This window comes from Triplophysa rosa, linkage group LG23, assembly GCF_024868665.1.
Source record: "Triplophysa rosa linkage group LG23, Trosa_1v2, whole genome shotgun sequence".
NCBI lineage: Eukaryota > Metazoa > Chordata > Actinopteri > Cypriniformes > Nemacheilidae > Triplophysa > Triplophysa rosa.
This window is the reverse complement of record NC_079912.1, coordinates 15,936,758-15,962,091: the sequence shown is the minus strand read 5'-3', so window position 1 is coordinate 15,962,091 and position 25,334 is coordinate 15,936,758. Positions and strand designations below refer to the sequence as shown.

Below are 25,334 nucleotides of genomic sequence, written 5' to 3'. Positions count from 1 at the left end.
TAAAATATAAATATTTATATTATTAGCCACTAGCCAGACCGATCAACAAGACCGGAAGTTAAAGGAGCCGTGATCACATTTTCAAACTTTAGTTAGTGTGTAATGTTGCTGTTAGAGCATAAACAATATCTGCAAAATGATAAAGCTCAAAGTTCAGTGCCAAGCGAGATATTGTCTTTAACAGAATTCGCTTTTCAAGGACTACAGAGAACGGCTGGAATATGTCTACAGCCCTATACTTCCCGGGTAAATGATGTCACTATTTCGAGTGCTTTTATTAACCTCCGCCCAAAGGAATACACCAAAAAAGGGGCGAGGCCTTCCTTAGAGAAGAGGAAGAGCCGCTGGAGTAGTGTTTGGTTCTCAGAGATTGTAAACATTGGACTGAGCTGCGCAACTTTCACTTTCATCACAGTCCTACAGCTGGTAATAAGCATTCAGCTACACACATTCTAAGATGACCAACGGTCAAATAACAGCTTCCATGACTTTAACATCGGCTGTGAAAGCTGTTCTGTGTAATACACTGCTATTGTGTGTGTGTGCGCATACCTCTAAAACACTTCTATGAAACGTCCTTTGAAGTCCTGCTTGCAAATGTCTCCTGGTCAAGTCTGCTTGTTTTATTACCCAACTCGGGTCCAATATAAAAAGGCAAAACTAACGCTTCTGTTATTAGTGTCAATTAATATAACCGGTCTGACGCCATTGGGTCCCGTGTCATTTCCCTCGGCATAGTAGGGAAAAAAATTGCGATCTCTAACAAAGATTGACGTTTGCACATGCACTAGCATACCTCCGTTACACTTTGATCGATCCGCATGTGTTTAACTGATGAAGTGAAGTTGACGCCATTGTTACCGTTTATTGCTAAAAGCCAAAGTTTATGAATACACGTGCACTGAGAGGGGGACTGAAATGGGTGGGACATCTTCGCACACGCACACGCACACGCACACACACACACACACACACACACACACACACACACACACACACACACACACACTCTAAGCGGGCAACCAATCATGACAGACCTGGTCAGCTTTACCAATCAGAGCGTTTCAGAAGGATGGCCTTTATATAGACCGGAAGAAATCCAGTCGTTTTGTTAGAAGAGGGACAGCGGTGAACAATAGACTTAAAATATGTGAAATATAAAGCGTTTTTTGAAATTAGAAACATGAACATCCACTGTTAAACACCCAAAAAACATAATCAAAGCCTCAAAAACAGCAAAAGAATGGCTCCTTTAACTTCGAGCCAGGCACATGCATCTGATGAAACCATCTATATATAAATTGGTTGTGACTTGACTTTTCAGCAAACTACTACAGTAGTCTTCTGGTAAAAATGTCATATTGCTCTTCTCCTCTCACCTCAGGTAAACTATGCTGTCAGCGCAGCGATGGTCGTGGGGATTTTTCTTGCATTTGACAAGAAATGCTACACCTCGCCTGCCAACTTACAAGCCCTGATAGCTCTGCTGATGCTTTATGGGTAACAGAAATATCATTCTAATGATCTGTTGACACTTCTAGCGGCAAAAACAGTCTTTGCATATTTAGGTCTGTCCTGTTTTTGGATCAAAATGCACAAACATTGATTCTGAAGATTGGTAAAGGAAACGGACAGCATCTACAGAATTAGAAGTGGAATTTAACATTTTATCTGAAAGTGAAATATTTACATCATTATAAATGCTAATGTGATTTCTCGAATGTGCACGAGTCTTTTAAAATCTTTTTTTTGCTCCTGTGTTGCGCAGCTGGTCGGTAACGCCACTGATGTATCCGATGTCATACCTGTTTAATGTGCCAAGCACCGCGTACGTCTCTCTCTCCTGCATCAACCTGTTCATTGGCATCAACAGCAGTGCCGTCACGTTTATCTTGGACTTGTTTGATAGCACAGAGGTGAAAATACAAAACACTCCCAGCATTCAAAATATTTTAGTCGCTTCATCTGATGGTGGTTGGTTATCTTCACAGGCTCTGTATAAGTGTAACCAGGTGCTGAAAAAAGCCCTGCTCGCCTTTCCTCACTTCTGTTTGGGCCGCGGGCTCATTGACATGGCGATGAACCAGGCGGTGATGGATGTGTATGCACGCTTTGGTGAGTCTTGCATTTCAGATGCTTGTTTTGAGGCTGCCGCGAGCAACCTAAGACTGACCCCTGGCAAGGTTTGGACCCTGTGATCCGACAGTCACTGGCGCTTCAATCTCACTGTCGACATGATGGACATATAACACCGCACAACCTTGTATACAGGGGAGATTCACATTGCAGCTAATGCCACGCTCGTTTTAAATAACTGGCGGATCAGACATGGGCTTAAGCTAATCTCCAGACAAGACTACTCAACAGTGTTGGGCAAGTTACTCTGGAAATGTAATTAAATTACTGATTACTCCTTTTAAAAATAATCAAGTTACTGGTCTGATTACTTTATTTCAAAATTAATTAGTTACACTACTCGTTACATTACTCGTTACATTACTACCCCCCACCCCTCAAAAACACTAAATAACCTCTTTAGCCTTCTCAAGACTAAACTTTATTGGGAAGTGCATACTCTACTTTATCTCATCTTTAATTATTTTATTACATTCTTTCTGCTTATTCCATACCAAAGCCTGTCATAAATAATAATAATAATTAAACTCTGTGACATTTTAACTTAAAGCATTTTTTCATACGTTAACTAGTATTTCTAAACCTGCATACTCCATAATGTAAAAAGTCTCTCCTTAGTTTCTTATAACTTGTATATCTTAACTACTGCTTCTGCATATTTCTATGATGATTTCTCCGCCATTTAACAAATATAACAGCGTTAGAGCAGCACAAACTAGTCTGACAAAACATAACATGTTGCTAATAGCAGCCTGGCACTCGACAGTAGAAGTTGATTTATTTCTCTCCGTGCCCGGTGACGTCACTTTCTGCAGACGTTTAACCGTGCCGTACTGCCCTTTCAGGTTGTTTTTCGCAGGAGAGAGGGTTTTGCTTACCTCCACATGACCGACAATGCACAACAATGTTCTTGCCTTTGACAGAAATAAACTCAAAATAATGATTGTATTTCCAGCTACAGAACGCATACGTTTCTCTCTCCATGCTGAGTTTGTTTTCGCTGGTAGTACCAAAGATTGTCTTGTGATAGGGAGATGTATGGGTCTGTAATACTTACAATTGGAGCATAAAGGCTAACATCGATCACGAGAGGCACCTCAGCCAATCATATCCGGTGTCTAGTCTCCTTGCCTGCGTTCCGCGCGGCGATAGCACTGGCCGTTACGAGTTTTTAGCTTAAGGTGGCAGACTTTCCATGGAGTGGCTTTGGTAGTACTTTCCGTGCAGGTGCGTTTCAGTTTGATGACGTCGTGGATGCGACAGGCAGGCATCCAGACTTTGAAAAAGCTATTTCGTAACGTAACGTATTTCGTAATGTAACGCAGCTGTAACGTATAGTTACCTGGGCTTGGAACTATAATCTAATTACTATTTTAGGAATTATAACGTGTTAAATTTCTCCGTTACCAAAAATGTAATCAAACTACAGTAACGCGTTACTGCCCAACACTGCTACTCAATGTCTTTATTTTAATTTGTTTTAACGGCATGTAAAATACTGCTTTCTACCATGCTCCTCTTAGTTTATTCTTTAAAGGGACAGTTCACTTCAATGTTAAAAGAACGCTTCACCCAAAAATAAAAAATCGGTCATTTTTTTACCAAATGTCATTTAAAACGAGGATATGACTCTTTTTTTCTGTGGAACACAAAATAAGATATTTTGAGAAATGTCTCAGTGGTTTTGTGTCCATACAATGAAAGTCAACGGGGACAATGTTGTTTGGTTACCAACATTCTTCAAAATATCTTCTTTTGTGTTCTCCAGAAGAAAGTCATATAGGTTTGGAACAACGTGAGGGTGAGTAAATCATGACAGAATTTTTTATTTTTGGGTGAAATATCCCTTTAATTCTGGCATTTACTCAACACAAAATAATGTTAGGTAAATGCACTTTATGCGTTGTTTTATCCTAGCTTAATAGAACCAGTCTTTGTCTATTTTCATGAACAAGTGTAAACTAATTTCTTCATGTTTATCTCAGGTGAAGACTTTAGCTTGGATCCATTCAGCTGGGACTTTGTGGGGAAAAACGTGACTTTCATGGCAATAGAGGGGTTTGTGTATTTCATCCTGAACATCTTGATTCAGCACCGATTCTTCCTGGAACACTGGTGAGAGGAAATACAATCTCGATGCACAAAATCCAGGCGATGAAAGTCTATAATTTAGTCTAGGACATATTTTGTCAGTGTTTATGTTACCACCAAATCCATGACCCTTGTGCTTCTAACGCGATGCTCTACTAATTTAGATACATAATGCTTATCATTAACCTACACATTCTATCTACATCTTATACAGATAGAGTAAAATGTTGTGTGCATCTCTCTAACAGGATGTCAGATTACAGAAAGCCGCCAGTAACTGATGAAGATGTGGATGTGGCCAAGGAGAGAGAGAGGATTTATAAAGGCGGGAGTACCGGTGACATCCTTCAGGTTAAAGACCTATCAAAGGTACATCTGCCCACTCTACACTGGTGCATTATGGGAAACACAGACTGTGAATGTGGTTTCTCACTTTACAGACATATACTGGAACAGTTAGACCAGCGGTGGACAGAATATGTGTGGGGGTGTCTCCAGGAGAGGTAACCGGTGGACACACAGTATATTACTGTGACTGTTGTAAGCGTTTTGTATTAGCTTTTTTTTATTCTCCCTCAGTGCTTTGGGCTTTTGGGTGTAAATGGTGCTGGAAAATCAACCATGTTCAAAATGCTGACTGGAGACATAGATGTTACTGCAGGAGAGGCTGCCGTGACTGGTTACAGGTACGAGTAACTATAACACAGTGTCAGTGTTTTTCTGTTTATTTATGCATTTTTGTCAGCATTTAGATTTGGCAAAGGTTAGGGCAGAAATAGTGTTCAGGACCTGTTTGAAAGCAATCATTCTTACTCTCCAGCATTCTGACCAACATTTTGGATGTGCACCAAAACATGGGCTACTGTCCTCAGTATGATGCTATAGATGACCTTCTGACAGGCAGAGAACATCTGCATCTGTACGCACGACTCAGAGGAGTCCCAGAATCAGAGATCAACAGAGTGAGACTTCTCTATTCCATTATCACTCACTCTTTCACTTTCACTTTCACTTTCACTCACTCACTCACTCACTCACTGATCTTTCTTTGTTGCAGGTGGCTGAATGGGGAATCCAGAAGCTGGGTTTATGCGAGTATGCGGGCTGCAGTGCAGGCACTTATAGTGGAGGAAACAAGAGGAAACTCTCCACAGCCATTGCAATGATTGGCTGTCCAGCTCTTCTGCTCCTGGTAAGAGCCGTCTGTGCTGTTAATCTCAGAAAGGGATGAGTGGCTGATTGTTAGTGGCTAAATGGATGTGTTTAATAGGATGAACCAACAACAGGTATGGATCCCCAGTCTCGCAGGTTCCTCTGGAACTCCATCATGAGCGTGATTCAGGATGGGAGGGCTGTGGTCCTCACCTCACACAGGCAAGAATACACACACACAGGTTTTGCTTATATGTATAGACATTTTTTCCCCAAAGTGTGGTTAAATGGGCACATTTATCAATTTAAGTAGGGTCTGCAAAATTATTCATTTATTAATGTAATTATAATTTTTTAATACAATAATATTGGTTGTGTTTTTAATCAACAGCATGGAGGAATGTGAAGCTCTATGCACTCGACTGGCCATCATGGTGAATGGAACGTTCAAGTGTCTCGGCTCCATCCAGCACCTTAAATACAAGTATGAAATCTACTTCAGCATTTTAGTGCTGCACCATATACTATCTGTAATATATGCACCTCCTACATATGTTGATATGTTGCTTGAATTTCTGATGACCGAACCTCTCAGATTTGGTGATGGATACGTGGTCACCATGAAAATCAGGGCTGCCAAAGCGGGTCTCGCACCGGATCTGAACCCGGCTGAGGCGTTTATGGAGAGCACATTTCCAGGCTGTATACAGCGAGAGAAGCACTTTAATACTCTGCAGTATGAGATCTCTACCTCCTCCCTCGCCAAAATCTTCCAGGTTGTATTGGCAAACAAGGAGAGGCTGAATATAGAAGATTACTCGGTTTCCCAAACAACCCTGGATCAGGTAATTAATACAAATCTGTTTCTATTAAAAGACAATTACAGAAGTATTTGAGAGGATCGCCTTTCTCTCTATTCTTGGTGAGTTATAAACCTTACTGAGCGTTCCCACCAAACGCGACTTGCGTGAATGAATCGCGCTATTCGCGCATAGTTGGACGCTTGAACATTTTGAGTTTATTCGCTTCATTCGCACGTGAAATTCACTTCAGAACAGATGCGAATTCGCGTGATGGGAGGGGCTTCTGACAGGTGGCTCCAGTCTCGTATATATATAGCTCAAATTGAGTAAAGATCGTTTTTTACAACTTACCAGATTGTCCGACCTCCTAACTCACTTTCTTGTGATGATTTTGTCCTCCAAAGTTCAGATTTTTCAACTCGCGCGATTCGCTTATGCGCGTCAAACGCCCGAAACGCTCAATTCGCGCCGCCAGGATGTCCTATCGCGTCTTTGCATTGACTTAACATGTAAATCACTCGCGCTTAGCGCTTCATTCAGGTTTGGTGGGAACGCAGCTTGAGAGGACTGTGATGTTTTTATTGTAGTCCAAAACACAGAAATGTATTACATCATAGGTGATGTAATGTTATCTTTGATGTAGTTTTGCCGTTCCGAGACAAGCCGTCCTAAATCAGACAAGTGTAGAATAGGACGGTCCAGTTGAGGCATCCATCATGTGACCACTACAATTTGTTTCTATGCCTGCATGTGACAAATGCAATGGAGAGATCACCAGAGTCTTGATAGTCTCGCTCTCTTGATTTGTTCTTCTGAAGGTATTTGTGAATTTTGCCAAGCAGCAGTCCGGAGAGGAAGAGACCATCGTGTTACACCCGAGGGCTGCCGGTGCCCGACGGGACATGAGGGTGTTTCCTGCAAAAACCAAAAGCTGAAAACATGCAGCCGTTTGTTCTGACATGTCAAATTGTTGGAGTGCCGAAGAAAAGATAAGGAACCGATTTTAAACTCTTAGTATTCTCATGCATCTGCTTTGCACACTTTCTTCACTTGGCCTTCTTAGAAATACGACTAAAAATGGTACAAAACAGACAAAGCGTTAGTGTTCTGAATACTTTAGCACTTTATTTCTTTTTTTTACAAAGATTTTTGTTATAAAAACAAATCAAATGATGCAATCGGTTTTATTGCTGTTTTTTAAATGCACATTGCATTATGTGAAACGTTGCACATGGTCTTAATAATTCCTAGTGTATTTACAAACGGTAATTGAACTGAATGCTTGACTTGAAATGTTCAGTTTTGTCATTTCTATACTAGAAAGCTGGAAAGTACCTGTAGAAAGTTGCTTAGTCATTTGTTAAAATGCGCTAAAATAAAACTATTAAAGAACACTTCGCCCAGAAGTGGGTGAACTGTCCCTTTAACGCTACCTTTTGACTAAATCCTAAAAAATGCATTTTTTTGTCAGGAAAAATGATGTCTTTTTCATTTAAAATATAAAGATCAACATTTTAATGTCTTCACTGATGTGGCTCTGTGTCTCCATCTGTTAAAGGTAGGTGTTGACATTTGCCAACAGAGGTAGATATCAATATTGCAGATTAGTCTGTTGTTTTAAAAGCCTAATTTAACCAACCCAAATATGGAAGCCGCTAATCTAATTCACTCGGCTAATATAACATCCCATGTGACACACCGTTGTAAACATAACAATACACCGCTTCATTTAGATGCAGCTGTTGAACTCTTCGTCTCTGCACTCTTATCCAGGATCATCATATCTGGATATTTTGATCTCAACTATGTACTGACAGGCACATCTGATGTTGGTCAGAGGATTAAAGGCAAAATGGGCATGCGGAGATTTGGATAGTCCTTAAATTCTCTGATGTAGGTTTTGTGTTTTCCCCTGGCCCAGATTGTCATCTGTGCGAAGCCCACCAGGGTAAAGAGAGCCACTGCAAAATGAACCATACGTAACGTTTCTTTAAAAATAATGGACTCTACATGGAATCTAGATTTTTTATTTGTGGCCACTCGCTCACCTGGAACACACTGGGTCATGATGGAAAGGCCCACCCAAGCTCCTACCTGTTAAATCAAAGAGGAGAATATGCGTCAAACAGAAGATTGTGTGTTACGTTTGTGTGTACGGGTCGCAATGGTTACCTCATACGTGTAGTTCGGACATGACACAAAGAAAAACAGCCACGTGAAGGGGTTTTTGGATGGCCGTGGGTATCTCCGACATTTGGAACCTGTTCACATGGACACGTTTAGGTGAAATGTCGATCACAGGTTTACTCTGAGATGTTCTCACACAGATATTTGATATACTTCACCCACCGGCACCTTCACATTGTAAACTGTTTAAAGTCCAATGGATGGAAAAATTACCAGCCTCACATAACTGAAAACAGAACACATTTCATGTTAATTTAGCTCAAATCTACAGTAAGACCCAAACGTCTAAGATGACTATTGAGAATAGTTCATTTTTCATTGTAACATATTATCAACATGTTTTTATTATTATATCAACTAAACTAGTTGATGAAACTTGAAAAAAAAAAGAAACTTCTGTACAAAGTACTTAACATATTTCACATATTTGCATATATTTGATAGTGACCTAGAATTGTTACTTTTTTTTAAATAGTACAAAATCTTAAAACTTTCTGTATTTTTATGTTGTCTCAGACCTTTGGACTCCACCGCATTTGGTTTATTGTGTTTATAAAACCAGGAACCCTACAGTACGTACCACAAAGACAATCAATGCATAGTTGACCTGTCTCTCTCCAAAGGCTGTAAAACATGACACGTTTCATGTAAAACATTTAACACATTTACTGAGTTGTGAAATAGGTTTATGTCTAGGTTAGGTGCTCACATGGTGGTGTGTAGAGGGGATGGTTGATGTAATATGCCAACCATGCCGCAAACCCCCAGTAATATGCACAGTTCTGTCAACAGCAAACAGAATTGCTCATATGAATCAACAGTTGCCTCACTAGTTTATGTTAGTTGTATTACCTGATTTTAGCATCTACTCTACAACGTTTTAGAAAAGTTACTTTTAGTTCATGTCAACTATGTTTAACACATACAACCTTATTTAAAGTTTTTTTTTCCAAATATCATTTCACTTTCTGTCTGTAGTCACAGAAGCAGTGAATAGTTCACCCAAAAATGGAAATCTGTCATCATTTACCCTCTTGTCATTTCAAACCCCCAAAAATTCAAAAAAGACATTTTTGAATCTTGGTAACCGAACAGCGTCGGCACCCATTGACTTGCATTGGTTTTATGTCCTTACAGAAGTGAATGGGTGCCGCCGTTGAACTTTCTTCAAAATATCTTTTTTTGTGTTCTGCAGAAGAAAGAAAGAAAGTCGTACAGGTTTGAAATGACAAGAGGGTGAGTAAATGATGACATAATTTTCATTTTTGGGTGAACTATCACTGCTGCATTTTAATCTGACAGTTTGCATTGAGACCAGTGTGACGCTCACCCTAACGATACTTCTGAGAGGCATCGTGCCGTGAGAAAACCGGTGCACAAATATTGTTTCAATAAGTCTTTTGATGTAATGGAACGAATGACAAGCACAAGCCAAACTAGAGGAAGAGAGAACAGAAAAGGAAAGAAATAAGATGTAGATGTAATGCGTCATAATGATTATTTGAAGATCTGATAGAACCATACCTAACCACAGGATGAGTGCTGGAGGTGAAAGTGTATTTTTTGCTGTAGATGTAGGGGACACGGAGGTAAAAGAGCAGATAAATCAGTAGAGGACCCAAGCATTCAACTAGAAAAACCTGGAGAGCAAAAATGTTTGCAAAACATCTTCCAAATAACATTCTTCAAACATGAAGTTTTGTATTAAAAACATATGGCTGCCACTTAAGGGCTATTACATTTATTATATTATAAAGTTCGCAAATGTTATTTGTTTCTTATGTGTTAGAAAAGGCAGGTTTACAGTTATTAAAGACTTACCATTGTCCAACCAAGCTGTGGGCCGAGATCTTTGAAATATATGCTTGCTGAGGTTCCGACCGGCAAATTCTGCAGTATGTCATCATCTCTCAATGCTTTTCCCTCTAAAAATACAAAATAATAAAATGTAAACAAAGATGTACAGTATAAACCTTATCGAATAATGAAGCTTTTGTCATGCTATCTTGACACTTCTTAAACCGCTTTAAATTAAAATTCTGTCATCATTTACTCACCATCGAGTTGTTCCTGTATACATTTCTTTATTCTGATGAACACAGAGAAAGATATTTGGAAGAATGCTCGTAACCAAACAGTCATTGGCCACCATTGACTACCATAGTCAAAAGTTCCCCAAAACTGTTTGCTTTCCTACGTTCTTCAAAATATCTTCTTTTGTGTTCAACAGAATAAAGACATTTATAAAGCAATTTTCCTTCTATGGTAGTCAATGGTGGCCAAGAACTATCCAAATATCTTTCTCTGCGTTCATCAGAACAAAGAAATGTATACAGATTTGGAACAACTCAAGGGTGAGGAAATGATGACAGAATTTTTATTTTTGGGTAAACTGTCCCTTTAAGAAAGTAAGATATCTTCATTTTTCAACCTATGTAATGGGCAAATTTAAAGTCCCCGTGAACCGGAAGTTGCGATCGTTTTTACTTTCGTATTTTGACGCATTTCCGAGGGAAATGGAATTTCGAATGAGAAAAATTGTGGCCGTGGCTTTCGTCTTCTCTGCGATTTGATTGGATGTATAAAAACAGCCGTTGTATTTTGAAATGGAACTGGCGGTAGACTGACAGTTGAAGGGGAGGAGTTAACGGATGCTCCGCCCAAGCCGTCTAACATAGGTCATTTAAGATGAATAGTCATTACAAGAAGGAAGAGCATTTTCAAAATTTAACTGAAGATTATGAGGGCACACGGATTTTAAAAAGAGAATGACCCACATTGATAAGCTATTTACAATAAATGCTGCAATATTTCATGAAAAAACAGGCATTGTCATTTTTAATTTCACTGGGACTTTAAGCTCATGATCATTATATTCCTAGTGATTTTAGATGTATAATCATGTATGCTTTACAGATGCCTATACTCTAAGGTAAAATAGTATATCTCACTCACTGGGGTCTAGCCGAAGAGACTGTCTAGCAGGGTACCATTTAGGATCTATCAGTGATCGAAGCAGAAAAAAATAAATGATCATATTACATTTCATGTCATGTTATAAAAAAGGTTGAAGAAATACATCTGTGCTACAGTATTTACAACAACACAATCACTGTGGAGTCAAACTTACATGACTTATGAAACAAACTTTTAATCTCGGCTATGCTTGAATGAGGTTCAACCTGCATTAAATACACAAACAAGATAAATGAGCTTCTATTTTTAATTAAATGTGCCACAGTCATCTTCATTAGTCATCTAATGTTATTAGAAGAACCTGCTTACCTTGTCCAGAAAACAGAGCTGTTCTTTTGTTTTTGAGTCCAGGATTTCGACCTGGAAGAACAGTGTAATCATTTCAGTCTGGTCAATATCTGCATGGCACAGACACTGCGAAGCAAACTTACTTTTTAATTCAATTAACATAAATCAAGTTAATTTAGTAGTATATTTTAGATCTGGCCAAAGCTGCTCGTCTTCTCTCCCATAATTCTCTGTTTCAAAGATATAACATACAACTGACAAAGTTGTTAGTCTATTAAAAGGAAATAAAAATGTTTAAGCAATAAGTTGCCAACGACTCCAGCACTGCTTGCAAAAAAAGTGCAGAATTCCAGCTGTGATTATGCAAACTTGAGTTATGCTGACACGCAGTCTTGCAGATGTATCACATCTGTGGATATTCAAGAGACAACAACCGCACGCTGCTTAAGCCATTGATCTGAGCTTCTGTTTTGACGGATGTCTCCCAGTTTAGCTCGGTGTATTCATTACGTTCATAAATCATGCCAAAATATAAACTCCATCTTTGATCTGAGCTCGGCATTCTGGGGATGCGTCCGGTTGCAATGGTGGGATCTTTTTAATCTTAATTAAAAGGCGTCAGCGTTAATCTAGAGAGCATGGACTGAGTTTTAAGACTGCTTCAATTTGCCTTGAAAGCACTACATACTGTGTAGCTCAGCAGAGCTGTCAGCCTGAAATTACTCTTATACTGGATAGTGTAATAATCTTCTAACGGACGCGTAGGATTTGCCTAATGCTCAACTTAAAGCAAGAGTCCCTTGGTTCAGCTTATTGCCATCACAGATGGAGAAATATGGGATCGTTACATTCACGCTTAAAACCTGATGTTGATCCACCTATCTTGATATTCAGCCGGGAGTTCCTTAAGCACTTATATTTGCTGCTGTTTGGGGAGTTGTGTATTTTTTTAATTAAGAGAGTTTAAAGTGTTTGGTTTGAGTTATTCATACAATGTAAACAAGTAAATAAATTCAATAACTAGTTATTTGGAAACCTATATTTACAACTTAGTTCTGATCTGGACAAAATTAAAATAATTATCTCAAAAATCTTATTGCAAATCGCTGCTGTCCTTCTGAAACTTTGTATCTCCATATTTTGTCGATAATTTTTTTTAATCATAAATCATTATTATTAGTTACACTGTAAAAAAATCCAGTAAAAAGACAGAAATTTTCTGGCAGCTGGGGCAACAGAAATACTGTATTCTGTAAAATAACAGTTTTTTCCTGTAAATTAACACCTGATTAACATTTTTAACATGACGTTTGAGGTCTTTTTCTGTAATTTGATGCTTTTTGACCATATTTTAAAAATGTTTTTTTGGACATTATACGTGAAAATCTGTAAAAAATAACGGTAAAATTATGTTTTTTTTACAATGAAAAAGTGAAAAGTATTAAAAAGTCAACCTCAACAACACAGTATTTCTTGATTTAAAAAGTACAGTGTTTTTCCATTCCCTGAAAAACCTGAATTTGGACATCCAAGGGTTTGGAAGGACAGCGCCGAAACTAATGTCGAAAAATGCTGAGCTAAAGCCGACACATTCACCGCAAACTTCGCTGACTGTGGATTAAAATGCTGCATCTTAATTTAAACAACAAAAAACTAGTAAACTAATAAAAATACTTTTTTATACCAATACTCAAGAAACACAAGGTGTGTAGAATATTCCTGATTTATAGAGCACAACTGCAATCCTTAACAGATTTATTAGTGACAAAAATGATATATAAATAAAATTAACCCACAGTATTTCTCCCCGGCTCACTCGCTGTCGTGGTCATTGTACAAGCACATAAAGAGCAGGTAATAAACCTGTCCTGTTTTCAATCACACAGAGTGTTCAATAAAAGCACTCGGTGGATTTCTGAGAGCTGAGACTATTGACAAGATGGTAAATACCGCAGTAATGATGGAAACTTAAATTCTGTATTCACATTAAAAGCTTGTTTCTGCTTTGAGTGACTTTTCCATCTTTTAGCTCTTTGTTTTCTTTTGCTGACAGAAAACCGTTACATATCTGTGCATGACTTCTGTATACATTTCATTGTAAAGTTGTTCAGGGTTATGAGGGAGAGACTAAATGTGCTAATAGCATTGCTGTGGTGGTGTTTACAGCAGGCGGTGGAAATGCTTGAGAGGGTTATTAATTCTCTGGTGACAGGCTTGTTGGTCATGTCCTGAATTATATTTACATGTTAATGCTCAGAAAGCGTAAAATTAGCGCACACACATATTGAAAAGCAGCTCGGGCTCAGTTTGGGGAATCAAGGCCTATGGTGTAGTGTGTGCAATTTCAGATTGCTAGAAAAATGCTATACTGTTCATAATGAACTTCTGAGGATTAGATTCACGTTTAAGTGCCACTAGCTACGGAAAGCATCATTATTGCATTATTATAAGGTTAGGGATTTAAAGTCTCTAAATCCTCAATTTGTTCTACGGGCATAAATGATCCCTCAAAGTGAGCTATTACCTTTCTACGCTTATGAAAAATCCCAGATCACACTTCACACTATACTGTACACACTAAAACACTCAAAACTCCTAAGGAGTCACATTGCAACACCCTGGCAACCCATGCATGATATTTGTTGGCGAGACAAAAAATGTTCAACAAGACATCAATTTTTTTCAAATTCAAATTTAATTTTAGCAATGTTTTTGTACAGTGTTTATTATTTTACAATGTTTATAGTAATCACGTAAACATGACAGAAAACACGTATTATATGCATTATTTATAATATACTGTTAAAAAACAAATATTCAAATATTTTACTGTAAATATTTAGGTAAATGTACGATATGTTGTTTAAAGATGTATCAATTGAAAAGCAAGAATTTCCACAAAAATAACAAAACCGCTTTTGCTAAGTGCACGGCATTTATGAGAGAATAGCATGTGGAAGTCCAAATGTTCCTTTAAGACTGAAGTAAACATGACAAACACACAGAAGTTGGTTGAAATAATTCGGACAGCACTTGAAAGCCACAACCTTCGACTCCTTAAGGTTTTACAAAAAGTACAAACTCTTGCAATTTAACTTTGTCTTACCTCAAAAAATGTTGTTCTGCTCATTTTGGGACCTCGTTGTGTCTCGTCTGACGTAATGTACAGTGAGAGTCCCTTGAGCTAGACTCTCCGCTCCTCCGTGTATCAATGCCAGCGGCAATTATCCATTCCAATTTCGCCCACAGACACTCTCTAAACCTCCCCTCCAACCCTACAATCTCTCTCTCTCTCTCTCTCTCTCTCTCTCAATAATCATCCCTTTCCATGAAATCTGACACTTTGGTCTGCAATCTAATAGCAAGTGCATGTGGGAGTCAGGAAAGCCCTCCCGAGGGTAAAAATAGAAAAATACCCTCTGAGTTATGGTCATGAATGTGCTTTGACTGAACTGTACAGCAGAGAGGCATCTTAAAACTCAAATGTCTAAAATTTGCTACACAATAAAAGTTTAGCAGAATTTATACAGTACTACTGTCCCATACATCATCTCTGGTTTGAAATAACATGTTTTAGAATGATAATTATCGATGTAAACCACTTTACCATCTGCTTAACCTAAATTTAACTTTAGTCCATTCTTTACCTTGAGGTTGAGAAGCCATCTTGTGAGAATGTACTTCATTTTTTAATTATTATTATTATTTTTTTAAATGAATTATTATTGATCACATGCATCCATAATTCTGCTATGGTGACCTATATACACACAACTGGCATCTTAAAGTGGCCATAAAAAGTTTTTGCATTTCTCATGTTAATCATTAATTAAGTCCTTACAGTATAATATCGCACCCTTCAAATATCCGAAGAGTCTTTAGTTTGATCACATTTATAAAAGACAGATACAGCTGTACGATTATTTCCGAAAACATACGATGCATATGGGGGGGTGGGGCAGAACTAAAGCACGTGCCCACCCATTGCCAACAGAACACAGACATATGACTCAGTTTCACTTACAGCGTGTGGTTTATGTCCGCCATCTTTTAGCGCTGGGCCCATGCCATATTTCAGTTTCAAACGATCTTAAAATCCAGCGTTATATCTACCGTTTATATAACATCCATCGCTAAAATGCTGTGAGCAAATAACACACCTCCATCAGTTCTGAAGAAATTGCATGCTCTGCTGGTGCGAATCCAAATGACCATTAGTTTGCCATTACATACAAACACTATTAAAGGGATAGTTCACCGAAAAACGAAAATTCTGTCATGAATTACTCACCCTCAAGTTGTTCCAAACCTGTATACATTTCTTTGTTTGGTTGAACACAAAGAAAGATATTTGGAAGAATGAGAGCAACTGAAAGTTACGGGGCATCATTGACTACCATAGTAGAAAAATACAATGGTAGTCAAAGGTGCCCCAGAACTGTTTGCTGTCCTAAACACCTCAAAAATATCTTTTGTGTTCAACAGAACAAAAAAATACACAATCATTTTTCCCACTATGGTAGTCAATGATGCCCAGAACTGTCAGTTGCTAACATTCTTCCAAATATCTTTCTTTGTGTTCAACCGAACAAAGAAATATAGCAGGTTTGGAACAACTTGAGGGTGCATAAATGATGACATAATTTTCATTTTTGGGTGAACTATCCCTTTAAAATGTGCTGGGTTGTTTCAACCCATGGTTGGGTGAAATACAGACAAACCCAACCGCTGGTTTAACGAAACTGAAAGAACCCAGCATTTTAGTGTACCAACAAAGAGACCAACATATAAATTAACCGATCTACTGTACCTTGTAATAGAAGTTATTTCAGAAACACTCAAATTCATTCTTATTCCTGCTGACAGCTCTAAGATTCCCCTCGAGGTCAGACTGAGGTTTGCTGGCCCTATCAAGATGGAATCATCCTCTATTTCTCAACTTCATCACGTCTGTCGCAGTCCAGCCTTAAAGGCGTCCACCCCCTCACAGAATCCATGACCTAGCCGCAATCGAGATGTGAAATTTAGATGAAGAGACTCTGAATTGCCAAGGGCACCTAGGCCACTTCAGGGACAGCGGAGAAGAACAGAGCTCACAGGGACCTCCTCTTTAACTTTCAAGGGTGCAATGAGAGCATAGGTAATAGTCTTTGCTTGACAAGGGAGTGTGTAAAAACTGCATAAAATGCGGAGGCATTAGTGTATTTTTTACAAACAAGTGAGGAAAGCAACCGCCACAGCCTTTTTTATTCGCCACAAGGTGGAGCTGTAATCTTACTATAAAATATTCAAGTTTTATTTTCAATTTTTTCCTATTCTACTTGGTCTAAAATACAAAACAAGTTGTATTAGACAATAGCCAGAATGACTTTATTTGCTATCATTAATATCAAATTGATCATTTGCTTTGTAATCTCAGCAAACATAAAGATAAAAATGAGAAAAGTGTTATTTATCCAATAGCTTCCACGGTCTTTTTTTAGTGAAATCTGCTGTGTTTCGCTCACCTCAGAAGGCTTGTGAAGTCAATTTTATGTTTCACGCTCTCCAATATTTGTGTCTGAGCTCATACAAGCTTCATCCAGGGTTTCAAACACCCGTTCACTCGTTTCCCCATCTGCCTAATGGCCTGTTTGACAGAATCCACAGATCTGCAGGGGACGAATTCATGAGCGTTTCGTGAAAGGTGCGTCTTGGCTGGAGCAGTAAATTAATTTTTCATACAGGAGCTGAGTAGACCTAATTGCTGCCTCATCTTAATGTCACCAGTACCACCGTGAAAAGAGCTGATATGGCACTAAACAGAATCGGTGAGTATCCCCGTCAGTTCCCTCCATCAGTACAAGAGACTTCTTTTAATTTGTAAATGAATGCTAGATGGCTGCACTGTAAGTTGTGCTGGGAAATCTCTCCAGTGTTGCTGTTTTATTGGATGCATTTAGGGAAGATTGTGGTGTGTGTGTTCCCAAACCTCAAAACACACACACACACACACACACACACACACACACACACACACACACACACACACACACACACACACACACACACACACACACACACACACANACACACACACACACACACACACACACACACACACACACACACACACACACACACACACACACACACACACACACACACACACACACACACATATGACAAACAGTGCCAGCGGGTTCTGAATGTCAACGCTGAGGTAAGCAAGCATTCTGGTAGCTCTGACCCCGGGGTCATACTGGCCTATAAGCGAACATAAAATTCTACTCGGCTAGGAAACTATAGGGCAAGATTGATTTTTTGTTTGTATATTTATTTATTTAATTTCTTTGCAGTCCTGTTTGAGCAATTCATTTGTGCTTATACGTTTGCCCGAAAGAAGTTTTCAAACTTTGGAAAATAAGGTCTTGGTTTACAAAGATGTGCATCATCGACTGACCTCCGTCCTGTGCTCTAATGATGTTTGACAGAAAGCAAAAATCAAAAAGTCTATTACACCTTTACAATTCATTTGCCGCCTTCAGTCTGCGAAAAGCGTGTTTCTTAACATTTCAGTAACCTGCATCTGCCGGATATGAAGTGATTTATTACCTAATTACTCTGACTGCACACCTTAAATTTAAACCCCTACATTTTTCCTATAATCACGTTCTCTATCCTCGCATGAGCGGTTTCAGGCATTTGCGCTGTTTGGTGGTCCTTTGCGTGCTGAGCAATGGAAAATCTCAGACATCCCACCTGCCTTTGTACACCTGCATTTGCATGCAAAGCGTGCAGTGGAGGCATCCAGCGCTGTGAAATGTGTAGGTGGTGCTCAGATTCATGAGATTCAGGGGTAGGTGACAGCTGAGGGCAGTGTGTGACCAATGGCCATTAGATTTACATGCCAAGCATATAGCCCCATTGACAAGGGTGTGTAATGGCAAATAAATTCAGAAGTGCTTTTATGGTTTATTTGGAAAACTAGACAGAATGTGTCTGAAGGCAAAAGAGATGTTGTGATGTACTTTATGTGTCATAGCCATCATATCTCTCACAGTTGATTAAATTATGCTCTGCTAGACACCTTGTTTATAATTAAAAGCACAGTGACATGAAATCTGCTCAAATATTATGTTTAGCATAGTTTGCTAATGATGAATGGCGTAAGACATGGAAAAAATTGACATTTGTTTTCTTGTGGATAACGGACAGTTACTCAGTGTCTGAACATTAACTGATCTTCCACGGAAGTCACGCTAGCATTAAGCTTAAACCTGTGACATCCAAATAGGTTTTACTTGATAATTTTAGTCAAATAATTAATTGTTAGTGTTATTTGAGTCTTCATTTGAAATTTTATTTTCATTTGATGTGCTTGATGAAAACAAATGCACTAATAATGCAAGTGTGGGTAAAAAAGTACAGTTTTTTTACTTTTTAGAGTACTTTTATTTTGTAATTTTATTATCTCGGTTGTGAAAATGAAATTAAATGAAATTTTTTTGTTGTTGTTGAATATTAGACCCCAAAATTTAAGAGATGGGGACTTCTTGTGTGAAGGCTTGACTTTTCCTAAAAGGTAATTTTTTGAGGCTGTATATAGACAAAAAACAGTAAACAAACGTTATATGGCCCAAACTTAATTTCTGGTAGACCGCCGCAAAGAATCAATAACCGTTGAGTAGTTTTAGTTGAATTGAATACAATTATTATTCAATAAAATACTAATATCAATAATATTAATATCAATTAAATAGAAAATGAATTGTTATATAGCCAAACAGTTAACTTTGGTTCCATGACTAACCTTTAATATCCACAGGTTTGCACAAACATTTCTTTGGACATTTTGGAATAGAAGGGTTCAACAAACCAAAAACGTGACTTAGAAATGAAAAAGCGTTTAACATTTCGTCTAAGTTGGTAATGCCTCGGTGTGTTTGGCTGTAAAGCTGCGTGTGGAATCCAATGTTACAGAAGACAATGATCCAATGTTTTGTCATACTACTTTACATAACTGTATCCACACTGAAAAGCTTATTTATTAAACAGCTGTTACGCTACTAGTTGCTAGTTACTCTTCAAAACTAAATAAGCTCTTTGCACTCATTATTTAACCCTTATCCCAACCAGAATGTGCTACTAATCTTATTTACTAAGCAGGCCTGTGATCTAAGCACTCAACTGTGCCTGTTATTCTGTCCGATATATACAAGCCCAGTTTCATTCACTGTTTTGAATAGCGAGCACTGAATGCCTCATATTCTGTCTCCTTGTGGCCTATTTTCCGTCAGTCTCCGCTCGCTGTTTTTCTTTTATGAAATCATTGCTTGTTCCAGCCTGTTCAACCATGGCAGTCAGGCTCCCATTAACAGCAGGATCCCTCTCCTCCGATGCAAGAGAGACTCATAGCTCCTCCACACCTGCGATGTCACAGTACATCATTGCTTTTGGCATATTGAATGTCTGGAAGAGCTCCAGTCTGTGAGGAATGGCCAGAGCTCTGCCGAATGAGAGATGAAATCCAAGGTAAAAAATATAATAGCAAACCAAGCAAATGACCATTTAAAAAGAGAAAACAACATAACAGAATTGCAGGGGATTGAGTGATTAAATTCATTATATAGCACTGCTTCTCATGTCTTAAATGCTTAAATAAAGTATTTGGAAATAAAGAAAGGTGGGCCGCAGATTCGAGCCCACCTACATCGCAATTCGGGCCAATCATAAGTGTATTATCTTATAAGAGTAAGCCAATAAAAAACAGGAGGCTTCATAAGCTCAATTTGCACTGACGCACGTTGTTATGCTTTGTTTTTAAGAAAGACCTGTCTGGAGCCTTCAGTAAAGCCCTTCATCACACACCAGCCGGCGGTTACCATGGCGCTACTGAGTTACAGTATGTCAGTCCAGACCCAGAGACCTTTTCTCTGAATGCCGCAATCCCACAGGACCGTCTGATGAGAAGTAAAATGATAAAAACAAAGCAGACCAAAGAGCCGGGCTCCTGCAACCACATTGCTATTGCTCTAGGAGAAAAAGCTTTATTCATCTAAACAGGAATCTAGTCCTTGAAATGCAATTCAGCGTATCAGACTTTGGAAAAAAAGCCCCTTATATGATTAAGAATCTTTCATCTCTCAGCCTCATCTGTCACGCCACACGACTGCTTCTCTCAGCCGAGGAACACGATTACATGATGTCGTTTACAAAGAAAGGTGAGCGCTGAACCATACGGCAGGTGACGCGTTCGCATGTTCTTTTTCACAGTCGAACAAAAAGTTAATTCGTTTAAAGTCTGCGCATTGAGGGAAAGTAATTACAGAGCTGAAAAACATTTTCAGTGCCATTGCAGACTGTGCGCTAATGAAAAAAAAACTGGTGAATGAGTCCGGTAATTAATTTTTAAGAAGAGCGAGTTACGAATTATGTTCAGATTAGCTATATTTATTTGAAGTATAAAACATGCTAGTTTGCAGGGTTTAATTGACATCTGTCTTGCTCTTAAAAAGAAAAAAGTAAAGAGTTTTAAAATACAAGGTTAAAACCAGCTGGTCTAATCTTAATGCTAGGTTTGTTAAAAATGTGCCGTTTTAATGAGCGTTGAAGTGCTTTTATCAAACTGTTTTGTTTTTTATCCAGTGCACTTTGCATTATTTTTCACTCTGCAAATTTGATATATATATACGGTTTTTGTTAGACCTTTTAAAACTGATTCTTCATTCAGTATGCAGCCAGCATTTTGTTTTTTTATGGATTGATTGAGTGCCATACTTTATGCTTTCATAAACGCGTTATGCTTTTAAATAACACGTTTTGCCCCTTTAATTTGGTAGAAAGAATACAAGCGGTTACGCTTGTTCAGGGTAGATGCCAATTTTAATTAGATGGAAATAACATTTAAAGCTGCATTCAGTAACTTTTGCCTCTCTTTTGCCATCTATTAAAGAGGCCCTAACACATGCGGTTTCTGCCAATCTCATATTAATCTTGAGTACCTATAGAGTAGTATTGCATACTTCGTATCTTTGAAGAGTATTTAGTTTGATCACATTTATAAAAGATAGATACAGCTGTACGATTATTTCCAAAAGCGTGTGCGGGGGGGAGGGGTAGGCTGAACTAAAGCACGTGCGCACCCATTGCCAACAAACCACAGACATCAGTTTCACTCACCGCATGCGGTTCATGTCCGGCATCTTTTAGCGCTGGGACAGCTCCATATATCAGTTTCAAACGATCTCCAAATCCAGCGTTATATCCACCGTTTATATAACATTCATCACCCAAATGCAGAGAACAAACAAGCACCTGAACTTCGCGAACGGATGCTCTCTCTCTCTCTCCTGCACACGAGTGAAAGTGACGTCTGCACATGCTCCTTCTCCTGCTCTCCTTGCTGCCGCGTGGGCGTGCCGCGTGCTTTTCCGGGAGAATTGTCCATTAAGGGACTTAGAAAAATTGTTACGAAACAGTTTTATCTGTTCGAGAAAAACTTTCCGAAACCTGTACGATCGCTGGGGGAGTGTATCGAGCACAGAAATACTACGTAATACGCCCAACTTGTTTTTTGACAACTTGACCATGTAAAGCATGAGAAGACAGCACGTTTAACATTGTAAAGAAGTCAAAATGCATGACACACCGTTGAAGCACCCCTTTAAAACATAATATTACGAGTTATTTTACATACTTATTTTAAAGCCAAATGACGTCAAACTGACATTAAAGGATTTTTATGTACTTGTCAGGGGCTTTGTGAGTTGATATATGTCTCCCAAATTGTTTCCATACCTTTAAAAAAGTTAAATGGCAAAGAAATGTTACAGGTTTAATAATATCAATAGTTATACTGATAGAAACTTTAAAACAGAAAAAATAATACATGTCTTTAAAGTTAAACATGCAATATTAAATTGTTGTAATTCAAATTTGGTCAAAGGGGTTCAGCTGACAAAATGTTTGAAACCCCCCCTGGCTCTGAAAAGGATTTTTTTAGATTGGTGGTCTTAAGAACAGACCATCGTATCATGTTCCAATGTAACCATGGATACCACTTGCAAGTTAACATGTAAGCAGAGAAATCTTTATGCACAAACACATGTTCATGTTTATTCTTTTTATGTTGGCACAAGATAAGAGGACAAACGCTGGTGATCTTGTTGAAGAACAGCCTTGTCGTTTCATTTGACTTCAGCTGTCAAGCAAATAAAATCTTCAATTTCCTGTTCCTGCGTTGAACCCCCTGCATATCGAATCAAACAATTCCATCATGTCACATTTCCTGACCGCTGTGAATAATAACAAAGTGACGGAAGAGCCCAGGTAATATATTTCATTCTGTAACCACATGCTTAGATTTACTGGCCTATCTGCAGCTGCAACAAATATTGAAACTTTTTCTCCAAGCGATCAGTCTTTCTTTCCTCGTTTGGACCTCAAACTACACATTCGGCTCCGAGTCAATTGAGTGCTATGCAACCACTTTAACTATCAAGATAGAAGATGTGAATTTGGAGAGAGACATGCTTGCCTGGATGGTGGAGACAGACGCTGAGCTCTCATTATTTTGAATGACATTTAAAGGCATCCCTTCATAGCCGCCTGCCATTGAAAGTCAGTCAGTGCCAACGAGAGATGATTAGGGAATTGTGTGCAGTCAGCCAACTAGGTTCAACCGCCGATTTTATGAGGCCCCGGTTCTCTCTGTTACACTGTCCATCCCTCAAGAGATGGTCTTTGCAGAGATAATTCTGCCCAAGAGACCAAGAGAGACTCTGTTACCTTGCTGGCATTACTAAGTGTTAAATATAATGAATTTGGGATGATTTAAAATATACTGTCCTTTTTAATAGCGCTTGCTAAGGCAATCATCACTATTATTATTGGTCAAGGTTATGGATGTGGACAAAATGCAAAATTTTATAAAGCCACTCTGTGCCATTTGTGCTAAAAATTAAATGATAACTTAAATTGTTTTATGCTGAAATTAAGACTTGTTTTGTTTTGTTTGGAGCCACACAACTAATAAGAAAAATCACAGAAAAGATCTCATCAACATCTCAATTATTCCTCTTAGGCATCAAGAAAATGGAAACGGCACCTTCTTATATGTATATACACGCACGCACGCACGCGCACGCACGCACGCACACAAACATGTATACAAATATATACATATACACACTGTATGAAGAGTTTGGTTCCAAAACGAGATAACTCTAATTTTTTCAAAAATCACGTTTTTTTATTGTGCATTCCAATTAATGTTTGCAGTTGGTATGTTTTGATATAAGCCATAATGACTAAAAAAATACAGCTAACTAACACAATAAAAACATGATAACATAATAAAAAACATAGTTATCTCATTTTGGAAACAAACTTTTCATATATACTGTATATACGTAATATATATATATACGCGCAAACTTCAAAACTAATTTCTTCAGACTTTGAGACCTGAGAGACATATCTGAGGGATTTTGTTTGTGGTCAGCGTGTTGCATGCACATTTTCTTTTTCGAAACAACAGGCTTTCGAAAACAAGACTTGATGCAGTTGTGTCTCTCCACTTGGAACTGATCATGTGGAATCTATTAATTTTCCAATTAAGTGCAGCGCTCTGCTCTCCTTTTGATGCAGATGCGACGGTATTTACATAGTTCTCTTCATTTGCATTTAAAGTGTTTCTCAGTCTGGACTTACTGACATGTTTAGCACTTAGCTGACCAACCATTCAAGCCGATGTAAAATGTATTCGGAAACCCCCACAAACACTCCCAAGAGGACAAATCAATACAAACAAACACTTTAACAACTTTATGACTGAACCACAAGGGTAAACAATAGAAATTTATACTGATTTAAAGGAATGTTATAAAATCAGCCAAGTGGGCAGAAGTTCATGTGCTGCCATTTGGGGTCACTGATCTGGAGAGGTATCTGAATTTTATTTTAGCGTTGTGAAACTTTATAAATTGAGGTGAACAGAGTTAAATGTACAATTTTAATATTGAAACTATTATAAATAAGGATAGCCTACTTAGAGAGCATATTGCACAAGCTATACAATACAACTGATTGAAATCAAAGCGCCAGATATATATTTAGTATGCGACCCCCAAATATGGTTAAGTTCCTTCTGAAAGTTTGAATCTTATGTGACTAGAACTACAAAAACAAGGCCATTGTTTCCTAGCACTATTATAAAGGAGCCGCGTTTCAAAGATGAAAGATTAATGATATTAGAAGATACGGTTTTGGTTAATTAATTTTGCAAGCACAAAATATACCTGAGACATCATAAAGTCAGACATAGGGAACCTTCAAAATGACTTCCATCAATTTCATCCCCCTCAGGAGCGGGTTTATTGAGTTGACTATATTGTATAACTATTGATCTCCAAATTGATTTTTCTTTGCTTTTGTTTATGCTTCTTTTCACTTATGAAACTACCTTTGTATGCACACAGCACACTTGATGTGTCAAATTGATTTTATGCTTGGCTTTTCACCCACGAATGGCCACAAATGATCCATCCACCATCTTGACTCGCAACTGTTATGATTCCAGATGACGTCAATCATCTTTTTTTGTGAGTCTGTGTGGCATGAGACAGTAATCTAAACCTCGGGTGTGAGAAACGCACGTAATGACAGATAAGAAACTGCAATGATAAGGATTATAATTGGATTTTTTAAAAGAAATATGTG

The 25,334-nt window shown here is 38.3% G+C and overlaps 2 protein-coding genes across 2 annotated transcripts in view; one reads left to right on the top strand and one right to left on the bottom strand.

The window, feature by feature from the left end:
* The window catches only part of abca4a (ATP-binding cassette, sub-family A (ABC1), member 4a), a 34,713-nt gene extending 27,588 nt beyond the window's left edge, over positions 1–7,125 (top strand). The window contains 13 exon segments of the mRNA XM_057322791.1: positions 1,385–1,500; positions 1,769–1,916; positions 1,992–2,115; positions 4,122–4,251; positions 4,476–4,596; positions 4,668–4,730; positions 4,807–4,913; positions 5,048–5,189; positions 5,285–5,419; positions 5,498–5,601; positions 5,771–5,863; positions 5,975–6,224; positions 7,001–7,125. Coding sequence (XP_057178774.1) covers positions 1,385–1,500; positions 1,769–1,916; positions 1,992–2,115; positions 4,122–4,251; positions 4,476–4,596; positions 4,668–4,730; positions 4,807–4,913; positions 5,048–5,189; positions 5,285–5,419; positions 5,498–5,601; positions 5,771–5,863; positions 5,975–6,224; positions 7,001–7,117 — 1,650 coding nt within the window. The 3' untranslated portion in view covers positions 7,118–7,125.
* Positions 7,126–8,014: 889 nt separating this feature from the next.
* On the bottom strand, positions 8,015–14,949 carry tecrl2a (trans-2,3-enoyl-CoA reductase-like 2a). Its single transcript, XM_057322790.1, has 13 exons — positions 14,740–14,949; positions 11,655–11,705; positions 11,500–11,551; positions 11,325–11,369; positions 10,191–10,294; positions 9,894–10,009; positions 9,700–9,805; positions 9,079–9,151; positions 8,950–8,993; positions 8,532–8,595; positions 8,355–8,443; positions 8,231–8,276; positions 8,015–8,143 (listed from the first exon to the last, which is right to left on the bottom strand). Exons 1-13 carry the CDS (start codon positions 14,761–14,763, stop codon positions 8,016–8,018), a joined length of 942 nt encoding a protein of 313 aa, XP_057178773.1. The 5' UTR covers positions 14,764–14,949; the 3' UTR covers position 8,015.
* Between the last annotated feature and the right edge of the window lie 10,385 nt (positions 14,950–25,334).

Coding starts and splice junctions, on each gene's coding strand:
- tecrl2a (XM_057322790.1), bottom strand. CDS start 14,763: ATGAGCAGAACAACATTTTTTGAG. Junction 11,552..11,654: donor AGCTCTGTTTTCTGGACAAG/GTAAGCAGGTTC, acceptor TATTTAATGCAG/GTTGAACCTCATTCAAGCAT. Junction 11,370..11,499: donor AAGTTTGTTTCATAAGTCAT/GTAAGTTTGACT, acceptor GATCACTGATAG/ATCCTAAATGGTACCCTGCT.